This window comes from Dendropsophus ebraccatus, chromosome 5 (assembly GCF_027789765.1).
Source record: "Dendropsophus ebraccatus isolate aDenEbr1 chromosome 5, aDenEbr1.pat, whole genome shotgun sequence".
Taxonomy (NCBI): domain Eukaryota; kingdom Metazoa; phylum Chordata; class Amphibia; order Anura; family Hylidae; genus Dendropsophus; species Dendropsophus ebraccatus.
The window spans coordinates 137,001,196-137,016,481 of NC_091458.1; the positions used below are offsets into that span (position 1 = coordinate 137,001,196).

Below are 15,286 nucleotides of genomic sequence, written 5' to 3' on the forward strand. Positions count from 1 at the left end.
ACTGCAGTGGGACCTACTGTACTATAGGGGGTGGGGGGTACTATAGTGGGACCTACAGTACTATAGGGGGTGGGGGGTACTACAGTGGGACCTACAGTACTATAGGAAGATGGGGGGGGTACTGCAGTGGGACCTACTGTACTATAGTGAGATGGGGGTGGGGGGTACTACAGTGTGTTCTATGGGAAAAGGGGGGTTACTACAGTGTGTCCTATGGGGAGGGGGGGTACTACAGTGTGTTCTATGGGGAAAGGGGGGTTACTAAAGTAAGATTAACTAGGGGGAGGAGGGGGGGGGTACTACAGTGGGATATGGAGGCACAGAGGGGTCTGTACCATATGGGGCACAGAGAGTTACTGTGAAGCAGATGAGGATGATACTGAAGAGAGGAGCCTAAAATGTTTGTCTTGCAGATGGCCGGAGAGGTTTTCAAGATGGCCGTGCATGATAGCGATGAAACACAAAAGCGATCAACAAGAGAAGACGTCTCCTGTGACTCACTGAATAACTGCACTATAATCACCTATAAGGTCTGCAGAACCTGTGTACAGCCTCATCTAACGCTATATGGTCACTGCTGAGGGAGAGTACTGCTCTGTGTATAGTGGATGTTGTGTAGTAATGGTATGGGGGAGGATAAGTCACTATGTGGTGAAGATCTGGTGATATTATTTGTTTCCTATATAATGGTACTAGGTGATACAGATATGGGGGCGTGGCTATGGGGCATGGCACATTGCCGTGACTGTCCCTCTTTCCTCCCAGCAAAAGTTGGGAGGTATGGCTTAAGTGGTGATGTTTCCTGATGCTATAATAATGAAGAATACACCACTTCCTGCAGGACATACAGCAGCTGATAAGAAGTAAAATACTGGAGATGTTTAAATACAAGTAAATTACAAATCTCTGGCACTTTCTGGCACCAAGATATAAAAAATAAGCATATAAAACGCAATAAAAAGGCGTAGATAAAATGTTGGCAGAGGTGAAGAACAAAGCAGGAAGTAGAAACTACAGGCATTAGCTGATTTATAATACTATATGTAAGTTTGTATATTACATACAGTACTACAAATAAGAGATATAGATATTAAATATGACCACGACACATTATCAAAAAGCTACGTCAACTGCATCCGAGGTCTGACACATTGGTAGACTATCAGCGGCGAGCAATTTGTTGCTAGGCTATGGGTGGATCCTCCTGCTCTCGAGAGATTCCGACTTTCCTTTCATTTCACAGTTTCTCAGGCAGATTGACCAGCCTATGAGATGTACTGCTCCAGCCTGCGGAGAGGAGGAAACCTTCAGCTGATCTGGGAGTTACACTTAGTATATATTTATCCCTCCCTTCTCCATTTCATGGAATCAGTAGCTGGGAGCACAGTGGGCTTATGGGATGCCTTATAAAGACCTGTCACTGGTGAAGGGGGGGAGGAAAAGGGAGACAAGCTAAGAGAATGAGAAGATAACAGAAGCAAAATAAAGAGGCATCTCACAGAAAAGCTGTCCGTCAGTACGCCTATTGAGAGATGAGAGGGAGGATAGAGAGATCAAGAGGGTGAGAATTAGAAAGGAGGGCATAGAGGCTAGTCTGCTCATCTCCTCTCCATCACACACAGGCATTAGCAGCACCCGAGCCTATCGACTCAGCAATCTGCATTGAAAACATGCTGCCTGGTCCCGGGGACGCAGCCGAGGGAGGACCCAAGAGCAGCCATGGCCCTGCTGAAAGCTCTGGAGAGAAGAAGAAATGGGAGGAAGCCAAAGCATTCTACGAAAACCTAACCCCAACCAAGAAGCCAAAATCGGTACGTGATATCCTATGTAACCATACCTTTATAATATTTATTCTACAGCGGAGAGTACAGAATGTAACGTACTGTTACGAGAAATGAGATGTAATGTACTGTTATGACAACTGAGATACGTGTTGGCTTAGACCACCTAAATACATGTCTACATGGCTTTGGGCACACACTCTATTCATCTTATCGTCCGTCACTCATTCTTCATATTCTATTTTTGTCTGCGTTAGTCAGTAGGGATGGGGTTAAATTCTACTAGGGGAGATATGCTGGTGTATTTGTTGTCTATGCAGGGTGACAGCGGACAGTGACAGAAGCTGATGTCTCTAGTTCTCACGAAGGTGATTGTGCATGAGGCTTTGTGCATGACCTTCAGCTGTAGGTTCAGCAGCGGATGTGGACAGGGAATTCAGCCAAGGTCATTGACCTATGACCCTATTCCAAAAGAAAAAAAAGGTCATGGAGCTATATATACATAGATGGGCAGCCTGTGTAAATAAGAGTATGCGAGTATATACGCATCTATAGTGCTGCGTCTGATGCTAACAGTATGAATAATTTACCTACCAATCCTATTCAACTAGCTGTTGATCAAGCCCCGTCCATTATTTCTTACTGCAGTATCTCGCCTAAACATGTTAACTGAGAAGCTGAGGGAACCATGAACTATCGTGAGAACAGATCAATCTTATACATAGAACATGATGAAATTGTCCGGAGATTAATCAATGGATCTGGAGAGACACAATATTAACTCAGGCTAATGATCCGTTTACACTGAGCGATTATCGTTCAAATCTGGGCAATAGCGATGGCATTTGAGAGATTATCGGCTCGTGTATATACAGCTAATAATCAATAAGCAATGAGCGAGAAATCAGTCATTGGGGTCTTTCAACTCATCTGATAGTTTGCAGATTGCTTCGTCTACGCAGTCTTCTGTAGATTCACCCTAGTGTGTGAGATGGCCTTAAGCGATCGTAAAAACGATTTTTTCTAACGATTTATCTCTTCGTCTAAAATCGTCTAAATTCAAAATCGTAAATCGATCTATTAAGTGATTTATGGCTCCGTGTAAAAGGACCATTAGACAACAAAATATGAAATAGAAGCAGAGGAAGATTGAAGAGAAATAAGTATGCTTAAAATATAGCAAAACCTCGAATATGAAAAATCTTACTATCTACGTAGTATTTTAAAATCAGCAAAGAGCCCCCCTGAAATTTAAGGTTTTATTACACAGGCAGATCGTGTCCAATACGTACACCAATCTAGCTGACTGGGACTCCTTTAAGGAATCTTTAGGCTGTGTTCAAACACAGAGTTTCATTGCAGCACTGTTGCTTTACTGCAGTGTTTTTACTGAAATGGTGCATTACCGCACCAGTACTGCAATGTGTAAGCACAGCTTTACACGGCTCAGTTATTATCCAGACAGCTCTGCACAAAGGTTTACTTGCTCATTCTTCCAGTCCTTTACCTACATCATTGTCAGCCACCCATTTGTTCGTGCGCAGACCGTTGTGCGCAGGAACTGGGTGGCGGTTCAAAAAAAGGACCACACCATCAGCACCTGCGCGCCAGTGCTGTCTGTTAATGTAAAAAGCCCATAGCCATGTACCTGGTGGTAAATTCACTTTAATGTTGCAACTAATAATTATTATGTTTTTCAAACTTTCCTTGGGTGGCCGTAATATAGACACATATTATCTTGTAAAGACTTGTACATCTTGGCCTTAAATTCTATTTTGTGCATTCCCAACCACCAGAATTATTAAAAAGACATGTCTGTCAGAGAACACAAACACATCTCTCTGATGTGATACAGATAAAGAAGTGTCATATGTCTATAGGGCTGTTCATAGCCACGGACCAGCAGCTATGAACAGCGCTAGGGGTTTGCACTTGTAGCCATCTGCAATTGACGGACCTATTCATAGGTAAATCGTAATCCACTTGACTATTCAAATAAATAGGTCCATAGTCTGTTTGTAATTGCAGGCCCGCAATCGAAGACAGAAATTACGAATGAATGGCCTAATCTGTGCTGGACAGATTGGGTTGGACATATTGATAAATCTGGGTCAAGGCTCAAGGCTCATGTACTAACTGCCTATGACAAATTTGGCATGCAGGAACACCAAGGCTTATTCTGAGGATTATTTTGTCAAAGAAAAGTCAATGGGCTAAGAAGTGATAGAATAAGGCCTCCCCTAGAAACCTATAAGTAATAAGGAATCTGCACTAGGAGGAATTGTGTGTATAGCCTTACTATACAGCTTATCTGGACCTTCAGCAGAACAATATGGTTGTCTCTGAATCCCTATAGTGATAATGAAATGACTCTTCGCATTCTACCCTAATCTATACGGCAGAGCTGCAGGAAAGAGGAAGCCAAAGGCCATTTTGCCTGCTCTAGCGACTGTGTGAAAGGCTGAATATTTCAGAATAAATAAAACATCAACAATTTAAAAAAAAAGGATATATAAAAAAAACCATACATAGAATAACCTACTGAGAAGGAAACGACTAATGCAAACATGAATAACTTCTGCAATCTCCTAAAAAAAGTGTGCGTTTTTTTAAGCTGCAATGTGAACTGCTATTCCTCAAACTTTACATATATGAGATAGCTGTCAGCCATGTCAGCCTGCACACAAGCATGTTTGTCTTCCCTATGTTTTCCATCTGGCCCAACCCAACTCAACATTAAAGCGCATGTACAATCAGGTACATCGTTTTTTTGTTTTTGTTTTTTTTAATTAGCCAATCAGCATCGAGATGCCGTAGTCCTTTTTTTTTTAAATGCCACCTGGGTCCCGATTATTTCCCGTAGACCTGCCTGGCTCAGAGGACTGGAGGCAGGCCCACCGGCCCCCAGTGTGACGATTTCCCCTCCCCTCTGTGAAGGGGCTTTATTATAATCAATGGAGCCGTGTAACAGAGGGAAGGGGATATGGTCACACTGGTAGTGGCGGGCTGGCCCCCCAAACTCTAGGCCGGTGTTGATCGGCTAATGTTAAAACAAAAACCAATGTACCTAATGGTACATTCCCCTTAAAGCTTCTTTATATGACTTTTGGGGAAAGAACGGCAGAAAAACGCCAATATTCCTACAGACATGACAATTGTTTTGCTGTTTTTAACCCCCCTATAAAGGTTTATGGGGGGATAATGCCAATGTTTCTGTGATAAAATACACAAACACAGAGCCTGCTGCGCTTTAAGAAAAACTTCAAACGCACTGAAAAACGCCAAACCAAAAAAGTTGCATTTCATTTTTCTCATTGACTCTCAGCTAAAATCTGGCTGAAAAAACACCAATTATGAATGGACACCTAGTTCATTGTTTTAGTAAAAAAAACACACACAAAAAATTATTATAATTATCAATAAATTTTTTGTCATTGTTATGGTATAAAAAAAGTTAACAGAAGGGACCTGACCAACAACTTTCCATCAGATTTATTATTACTAAGGACAGAAAATGGAGCAAATTTTAAAGGAGAAGTCTGGCGAAATTTTTTATTTAAAAATTTTATTTCCCCCCAAAGTTATACAAATTGCTTATATACACTTATTACGGGAAGTGCTTATAAAGTGTTTTTTTCCCTGCACTTTCTACTGTATCAAGGCTTTACTTCCTGGATAACATGGTGATGTCACGACCCGACTCCCAGAGCTGTGCGGGCTGTGGCTGCTGGAGAGGATGATGGCAGAGGGATGCTCAGTGTCCCTCCAGTGCCCTGTGTTCCTCTGCCATCATCCTCTCCAGCAGCCACAGACCGCACAGCTCTGGGGAATCGGGTCGTGACATCACCATGTTATCCAGGAAGTGACATCACCATGTTATCCAGGAAGTGACATCACCATGTTATCCAGGAAGTGGAGCCTTGATGCAGTAGTAAGTGCAGGGAAAAAAGCACTTTATAAGTATTTCCCGTAATAAGTGTATATTGGTGATTTGTATAACTTTTGGGGTGCAATACAATACTTTAATAAAAAATTTTGCCAGACTTCTCCTTTAAGTATAGATTTCATTTCCTGTCTTTAGAACAGCCCAAGATGTTCCAAAATGTTTATGACCGTCATCATTTGCCTTTCCATTGCATGGATATTTTGGCAACCTGTCAGACTAGCGATGTATTTGTGCATTGAGATGTACAGAACGTAGTCAGCTATAGACTACATTTGGCTCATCTTTCGAACGTATACAAATGTTGTCTTGGCCCCAATAGCATGGCTTCCTGCATGATGTGAATACACCCATAGAGGCTAGCACTTACACTTCAACGCTAATTGCACAAGTCATTTTTCCAAGGTGCAGCCCAGCAATTATTGGCAAATTGCATGCACTCACCGCAGCCATAACCGCCGGCGTAAGATCCCTCTAAGAAACGACAGTTTAAATAAATCTTACGCAATAAGCTTTATGTAATGAACCAATAATTACCTGCCAGAATAGTCTAACCGAGCCCAATAATAACATTAGTCGGCCACATGGCCTAAATTATATTGATTCAAACTGTGACATCTTGAAGCAAGAAACATTCAATAAAAATAAAACTAATTTCTGTACATTAAACAAGCAGTATAAGAAATATATATTCTTTGCTTATACAATGCAGGATAAGCTATTATTAAATAATAGTTACAGTAGGCCTCTTGTGTATACTGTTTATACCTATTTTAGTCAATGTGGCATTTATGGGTTGTTTGCCCTCTTGATTCCTGTTTCCGTTATGATGCAGCTTGCCTAATACAGCCTACATTTCCCAGGATTCCTCTGGCTCTGTAGAGGCAGAGAGAGCCGATCCTTCTCATTGCACTTGGGGCCAAACGATTATCGGCCGCACTTGTTTGGTGTAATAGGTCATATCAAAAGGCAAACGATTAGCCGACACGCACAATTCCGGCTGATCGTTGTCTTAAAGCGACTCTGTACCCACTATCTGCCCCCCCCCCCCCCCCCCTACTGCTTGTAGGAGGATTTCTCCTAATCACCACTTGTTTGAACACTGAACATGGGTCTTAACAATCCAGCACATGTGCAGTGTTCAGACAAGTAATGAATAGGAAAAACCCTTCCTAATAATGAAGAGGGTGGGGAGGAGGGACGGAGAGGCGGTGCAAGCCTAATGCACAGTCACTCTAGGCCGCGCCAATTTGACACAAGGCAGCAAGTTTAAAAGTTGTTTTTTAGGACAATAACTGCATCACCTGCTAAACGGACCCCAGGACAGATCTTGGATTAAAAGCAGCTATCCGAAGGTACAAGCGGATTGGAGGGAAATATTGTGGGTACAGAGTCACTTTAAAACATGTTCAAAACCATAATTTATACATATACACACACAAACAATTACAGTGCATGATTGATTGACAACTAAAGTGAGCAAATCTACAGTAGTAACGAAGTTAAGCGTGACGTTTCCCAGGACTGCATCCAGCTTTTCCAGGCACCCAGAGCAGAGTTCAAAGGCAGCAGTCTGAAAGCTGGCGGCCGAGCATAACGAATTGCTTTGCTTCGTTACTACTGTAGATTTGCTCATCTTTACTGACAACATACTGTACATGTATGATGAACTATGGGGGAGATTTATCAAACATGGTGTAAAGTAAAACTGGCTCAGTTGCCCCTAGCAACCAATCAGATTCCACCTTTCATTCCTCACAGACTCTTTGGAAAATGAAAGGTGGAATCTGATTGGTTGCTAGGGGCAACTGAGCCAGTTTCACTTTACACCATGTTTGATAAATCTCCCCCTATGTGTTTGGTAACATTTTGTTTTGTATAAAGAAAGTTCTTGTCTTACGATTGATCAACAAACTGATGGACTTCATTTGGTCTTTTTACCTTCAGCCAAAGCCACACAATGCAATAACGATTGCTGTTTCTTCACGGGCACTTTTCCGTATGGAAGAAGAAGAGAAAGTTTTTGAGGAACAGGGGCTAGAAGAATATGTTAAATATCAACTGGAGCATGAGAATGAGCCATTTAAGCCCGGAGCAGCATTTCCCTTTGTTAAGGTAAGCCCTTAAGAATATACCTAGTAAACAATAATGGCACGTGTGCAGTTTTTCCTCTCTACAAATGCCTTGTCAGACCACACATTCATGAAGGTTCACCAGGTTCACTAAGGGACGCACTTAGTGAAACCAGCCTGACCTGCACCTGCCAAACAGTGAGTGCAGAAATCTACACCTGATCCTGAGTAGGTGTAGATTTCTGCCATTATTTCTGCTTGCAGGGTGTACACCAGGGAGAAGGGGAGACTCTGCGCCTTTTCCCCGGAGTCCACCATTGGCATGGCCTTCATAAATGTGTACAATTTTGGGCAACTGTATAGAAGGATATATTTAAAGGGAACCATTCACCCCGTGGCCCCCGGCAGAAACTGACATACAGTGACATAAAGGTCAATATACTTACCACATCGCTCCCGATCCCGCCCCGGATCCCGTTGTTGACACGGAGAAATCGCTGATTCTTCTTCTCCCGCCCATTATGGTAATGAACTGAGATGAGTCCAACGTCCATAGGAAACGACGGACGAGTCCAACTTATTCATGAGGTCCTCTTCTCGTCGCCGCCCATCCACGCCTCCTGGAACTTAATTGACGTCTTCAGTCTTCTGACGAATTCCCGCGCAGGCACAGTTGCGATGGTCTCATCACCTCTTCTGCACCTGCGCGGTAAACAGGATACGTGATCGAGACAATCGGTGCACGCGCAGTAAACAGTGAAGCTGCGGAGCGGCTTCAATTGTGAACTGCACATGTGCCGAAAACAACTGTCACGGCGCCTGCGCGGGATCCGGGGAGAAGAAAGAAGACGAGGAGGAAGAGGACCCGGCGTCAATCAAGTGTCGGAGGCGGAGATAAGGCTTGACTTCGGACCCAGCGGCGCTCATTACCATAATGGGCGCGAGAAGAAGAATCGGTGATTTCTCCTTGTCAACAACGGGATCCGGGACGGGACCAGGAGCGATGTGGTAAGTATATTGACCTTTATGTCACTGTATGTCAGTTTCTGAATGTGCGAATGTGCACGATAACGAATCGATAACGATCAAATTCGATTGATAATCGTACGTGTAAACGCAGCGAACGATCAAACAACGAGCGAGAAATCGTTCATTTTGATCTTTCAACAAGTTCTCAAATCGGCATTGATCGTTCGCAAAAAAATGCAGATCATTCCGTGTGAACAGTCGTTCGCCGATTTAACCATTTCCGTATGAAATATCGTACCGTCTAAACGCTGATCGTTATGAGAAAAAATCGTTACTCCGACATCGTTAATCATACGATGGGGCGAATTATCGTTCCGTGTAAACGTAGCATAATTCCACATCGTTCCTTCTTTTTCTGGGATCAGATGGAGTACACAATCCTAATAACTATCGGAACTAGCGACTATCATTTTGTGTTATATGGTGAACGGTTTATCGTTAATTATTAAAAATTGCTTTGTCTAAACAGATTTAGGCCATGTTACTGCAGTACCGACCGGGATGATCTTCAGTATCGGCCTGCATCTTCATTTCCCGGCCCACACATTGGAGCATGCAGCCGCAGCCTGACATGTTCTGTGCAGCCACTATTCAATGAATATGACATGTCAGTTTTTCCTGCGGCCGGATGGAATTTTGGCTGGAGTGTATACTATATGTATACGCTCCAGCTGGGATTCCATTCTTTGCAATACAACGTATGTTGTGTATAAATCACATGCTGTTGTTGCAAAATGCAGTCCAACTTGTGTGGTAGTTACCCCCGCTGTAATGTTATGTCGGAGGAGAGGCTGGTCACTTGCCAGATGGTGATGTCTGACTCCACGCCGGAGGTGGTTGGCCGAGATACAGCCGGACCTTGGAGAGTTATTTTGTGACGCCAGTGCCGGGTAGGCACACAGGGGTGAGGGCACGCCTGCTTTTATTTGACAAGGCCGGTTGTACCTTTTTCCCCCTGTTGGTCAGTGTCCTGCCAGGCTGCTACAGGGTCCCTTGGGATAGTGTAATCACGGATGGCCAGAGCGGTGTAGTGACCCTCCCGGACTATCGTATCTGCCACCCACAGAAAGGGGAAGTGTCCCAAGGTTGCGGTGTGTGCTGTGTCGGAGGACAGTGAGAAAATCACAATCTCTAACGTAAGGAAGACTGCTTTACTGGTTGCAAATGTGCAGCAGGTCATACAGATTCAACAGTATGAAGTTTCTCTGGATAAAGCACTTGGTAACACACTTGGCAATAGTTGCCAATAAATACTTGACAATACAGCAACCTGATCTGTAGTAGAAGTGCAATGTAGGAAACAGTCGTACTGACTGGGTAGCGTGCTGAGTAATACGAAGAAGCAGAGTAGTAGAGAGGAGGATGCTGTGAGAGTCCCAACCCAGGTAGTACTGTGCTATGCCGGGATGTTGGAGGATGAGGTAGAATACTTAGAAGAAGAAGAACAACAACACCTGTGCCCGTGTATTGACCTTTACTTAGTCTTCACACCACTTTGTGCCCACTAGACTCGGCTGAACCTTCCTAGAGGGTGACACAGGCCCCAGACCTTGTTACCTGGGATGAGCGCAATGCTGAGGGTTCCCTGCTGACACCCACACTGCGAGATAGAGTTCATAGGCTTGCTGCAACTTTGCTAGATCAGTTCCTAGCTCTTTGGCTCTTGTGGATACTCTCCTGCTCTGTTACTCCTCCTAGTCCACGGCGTGGGTTGAGGTTGTCTCTGGCTTGTCCTCTCCTAAGAGGGGTTTAAAAAGTACATAGTGCTGTGTAGCATTACTGAAGGTGAAGGTGTACTGTCTTGCTTCCTACCCATACAAGGTTCTAGCTAAGACTGAGCTGAGGTACTTGGACCTCAGATAGGACCACTGTGGAGAGCTATCTAGCTTGTGTCCTTCCTCCACAATGCCTAACACAAAAGACCTTTGCTCCTCCTCCACCCATGTGACTTACTTCCCTAGGGTAACTAATGTGCGCTGTGAGTGGGTGAAGAGTGCAACAGAAGAAATAAGGAAATAGTTGATAGGAGAGAAGAAAAACGGGTTCCTACTGGTCTGCAGATTCAGGTGACATATAAAGAAACAATAAACCTTTTACATCCTTCAGCTGTGCGGCTTCCAAATACACATATACAATACAGCGCGTCTAGTGGCGAACTTTAGTATTTCTTTCATCACCACACAAGTTCAATAAGTACAGACTTTTGCGAAGGGTGTATATAACTGTAACACCCGTGGTAGGACACCACACTTGTAGAAATCATGTTATTGAGCAGGAGGAGTTGAGCAGATTGATATATAGTTTTATAGGAAAAGTTCCAGGATAACTTGTCATTTACTCATGTAAGTCTCTGCTCGTTCTGGGCCAAGTAGTCACATGGGCATTCCTATTCAGACATTGACAGCTCTCTGTGTGTAGCTATGTGGGTAGAAAGAGCTGTCAATCACTGTGTAGAACCACCCAACTGACTTCTTAACCCACAATTTAAAGAAAAGACAAGTGGCCCTAGTCAATGATTGACTACCTGTACACTTACACACAGATAGTTGTCAGTCTTTCAATAGGACCGCCCACATGACTACTTAGCCCAGAATGAGCAGAGATTTACATGGGTAAATAACCAGTTATCCTGAAACTTTTCCTACAAAACTACATATCAATCTGCTCAGCTCCGCCTGTTCTACAACAAGATGCCTGTAGATTGGCTAGCATTTTCATGGTGAGGTCCCCTTTAAAATCATTAAATCAGAGTCTGCATGTGTCAGCCAGAACTACATGTATAAACAGGTAACCCCATTATCCAAATAGTATACTAAAGTACGCCTCCACCTGTTCCTTCCCCGTTCTCCCTGCCAATGTCTATGGGAGTTTTCGTTTGCTAACAAATTGAAGAGCACGGTGGTACAGATTAGGACATTCTTCTCAGTCTCCAGCATTGCCTCCCATCTGATTCTCATTTTACTCGGCATGGCTTTCCTCTCCACAGTCCCCAGCATGACCCCACATTTCTTTGAAGTACCCAGAATGGCCCCACACTCCTATGTCTTCAGGATGGCTTCCCAGCTTCCAGTAAGCAGTGCATTACTTCCGTGTTTTGTAATCAATTGATATGTATTAGTGCTGTGAAGGAGATAACAAGAGATTTAAAGGGGTACTCCAGGGATTTTTTTTTCTTTCAAATCAACTGGTTTCAGAAAGTTATATAGATTTGTCATTTACTTCTATATTAAAAAAAATCTTCCGTCTTCCAGTACTCATCAGCTGCTACATATCCTGCAGGAAGTGTTGTGTTCTTTCCAGTCTGACACAGTGCTCTCTGCTGCCACCTTTGTCCATGTCCAATTTCCAGAGCAGTAGTAAATCCCCACAGAAAACCTCTCTTGCTCTGAACAGTTCCTGACATGGACAGAGGTGGCAGCAGAGAGCACTGGGTCAGACTGGTAAAAATACACCACTTCCTGCAGCACATACAGCAGCTGATAAGCACTGGAAGACCTGAGATTTTTTAAAGAGACGTAATTTACAAATCTCTAACTTTCTGAAACCAGTTGATTTGAAAGAAAAAAAGATTGCAGAAGTCCCTCTTTAAACCTTGGCAGCTGTCTATCCTTTTCGGACTGGAATTTATTGAACACAGGAGTGCAGGAAAGGGTCAAAAAAGTAATTCATGTGGTATTCACAAAGGGGGTCATAGCAAAAAAAAAACATGCATCGTAAGGGTGCCCAACAATCAGAATTTACTATGGTAACAGTACAGTCAGAAAGAAGAATGGAGTGCACTCACTGGAGTAGTCTTCGTTGCTTTATTTTCTCAGATGAAAAAACACATAGGACATAGTGCGGACATGGACAGGGTGAACGCTGACTATGGTCTTTTTAGAGAGTCACTGTACATTGACTATATCATATATTATACTTAATGGGGAGATGTACACCCGCCTGCTTGAATCCATACATTTACTGTATGTGTCTATCAGTGTAAATGGTCATTCAAATCCAGACAAGGTATCTGGCTGCTTTTAAAGGTCCATGTCGCTTTGTGCTGTTCCACCCTGTGTGCCTGGAAAAGCTGGATCCAATCCTGGGAAACTTCTCCCAAGACTAAATACATGTTTTGTTTGTACTATAAATTGGTTTATCTCTAATCATGATCATTATTTGTGTCTTTTGCTGGTGAGAAAAGAAGAGCTCACACAGTTTTTTGTGTCTTCAGTAGAAAGCAGCAGCTCAAAATTGGGGGATGGAGGCTGAATAGATAATAACAAGTATGGAAGGAATTGCTAGTCTCACCATGGGCAACAACATATGAAAAGTTATGTTTGAGCGGAATACCCCTTTAAGCTATGTGAATGGAAATATTTTATAGATACTTCTAGTTGGCTAACACAATTATACAGGTTATGCTTTGTAAAAAAAAAAAAAAAAACATTATAATTATACGGGTTATGCTGAACGACTGCAGTAAGCAGCGCTATTTGACACTAAATAGGAGCATCAGTATGGTCCGCAAGTTAGGAGCAGAGAAGGCTTTGATGGAATGCCTGGGTGAGGGCCCTATTACACAAGGTGATATTCTGCCAAAATATAGATATTGCTCTGTGTAATAAAGGGAATTAGCCAAGGAATGAGCAATCATTTAACAAGTTCTGTTTGATAGCTGATACGCAGCTGGCGGCTGATGAAAGGGTATCGAACATAGTAAAGATGTAGTTACACTTACCTCTCCATGCTCCCCCCCCGTTGTCTTCCTGCCTTCTCCCCACTGACACAGCCAAGTCCCACTTTGGACTCAGTGGGTCAGTTATTGGCTGAGTGGGCTGTTACTGCTGAGACAGGTTGAGAAGTGTCAGCGGCGGCTGCAGTCACTGAGGGACAGGCAGACGGACATCGGGGAAGCGTGGAGAGGTAAGTATAGCTACATATTTATCATTTTTTAGCGCAAGGGCTATACAGACATCGCTAACAATATCTGTGTAGCCCCACACATGCAATTATCGAGCCATGAATAGGCTTGGTAAGCAAACACCAATCTAGTAGACTAGTGCTCGCAGACAGTGCTGGGATGAGGTTCGTGGTCAGGATTACTACAGTGCTTACAACTGAAAAATATGTTGCAATATGTACTTTCATGACTGCAGCTGCCATTATTGTCACCTGTGATTGGTTATTATTCGAATACATGTACATTTTTAAAATATTGTAAAATTATTGCATTTTTATTATATATATTATCTCAGCTGTAGCCAGAGGAATGTTCTTCTAAGGGTTATCAAGGATGTGTACTCTAAAATGATGTCTGCAGCTTATCAGTTCCTATGTAACAGGAACTTGGAACTTACACTTCCTAAATAGGATGTAAGTGGGATGAACATACAGTCGGGGAAAAAAAAAAAATAAAAATACACAGAATACCCACGTATCACCTGTATATTTCTATTCCTGTATTTCCATCCTGACCTCTAGGCATTAATCTCTATCTTTCCTTATTCCATGCCAGGCCCTGGAAGCTGTGAACACCCAGCTACGGGAGCTATACCCAGACAGCGAGGATCTGTTTGATATAGTCCTCATGACCAACAACCATGCACAAGTTGGAGTAAGACTTATTAATACCATAAACCATTACAGTAAGTATTTACTATGTCCATCACCATCCAGTGCTGGCCTAATAAACTGTGTGTATGTAAATGACAGGGGTGTAGCCATGGAAGAATGTGGGACAAATATATCAGGCCATTTGCATGATTGTAACAGAAAAGTTACAATGTATGCGTCATATCTGCACTATTTGCTCTATCTGCTATTGGTGCTCTATCTGCTATTTTTTTTTTTTACTATTCTTGCCAGTTTTAGATGAGCAGGTGGGGTTTATCAGCAGGGTGTGGCCAAGGACAATCCGACATTTTCAAGCTACAAAATGGTTCAAAAAGTAGTAGTAGATTTTATTCTCTGGTCGAGAATGCTTTAAAAAAAAGGGTGTTTTTTTTTTTTTAAACTGGCAGCCAGCAGGGACAAGGGGGAATTTGATCAGGAGTATGATCTTACCTCTCCCTGTGCCCACAGTGATGGGTGGGACCGGCTGATGGAATGACTGCTCAGCAGGGGCGTAACTAGAAATGGCTGGGCCCCACAGCAAACTTTTGATTGGGCCCCCCCCTCCTCGACCAACCACTATGCCATCAACACACCCAGCTCTACACAGGTTCTATACACCATATAAATTACACTGCAGTTATATTAAGTGACTCACAGGGGACGCCTTCTCTCATTAGAGTTGTTTCCTTTTCATTTTCTTCTCCATCTGTCCTGGGCCATTATAAGAACTCCGAGCCACGAATCCACAGAATCTGCCAGACAGACAAATTAGGCTCTGTGTAGACAGCTTATAGATTGCCCCTTGTTCAGTCCTCCATATAGATGGCCCCATGTGCATCTACTATAGTAGAGATCCCCCTCTGTGT

General features: G+C 43.1%; 1 protein-coding gene across 1 annotated transcript in view; it reads left to right on the forward strand.

Annotated features, from left to right (window-relative positions):
* Positions 1–1,250: 1,250 nt before the first annotated feature.
* Positions 1,251–15,286, forward strand: part of NT5C1A (5'-nucleotidase, cytosolic IA) — a 31,468-nt gene continuing 17,432 nt past the window's right edge. Inside the window, exons 1-3 of the mRNA XM_069971414.1 lie at positions 1,251–1,811; positions 7,672–7,839; positions 14,323–14,452. Of these exons, the coding sequence (XP_069827515.1) occupies positions 1,671–1,811; positions 7,672–7,839; positions 14,323–14,452 (439 nt within the window). The 5' untranslated portion in view covers positions 1,251–1,670. The remainder of the gene's footprint in view (positions 1,812–7,671; positions 7,840–14,322; positions 14,453–15,286) is intronic.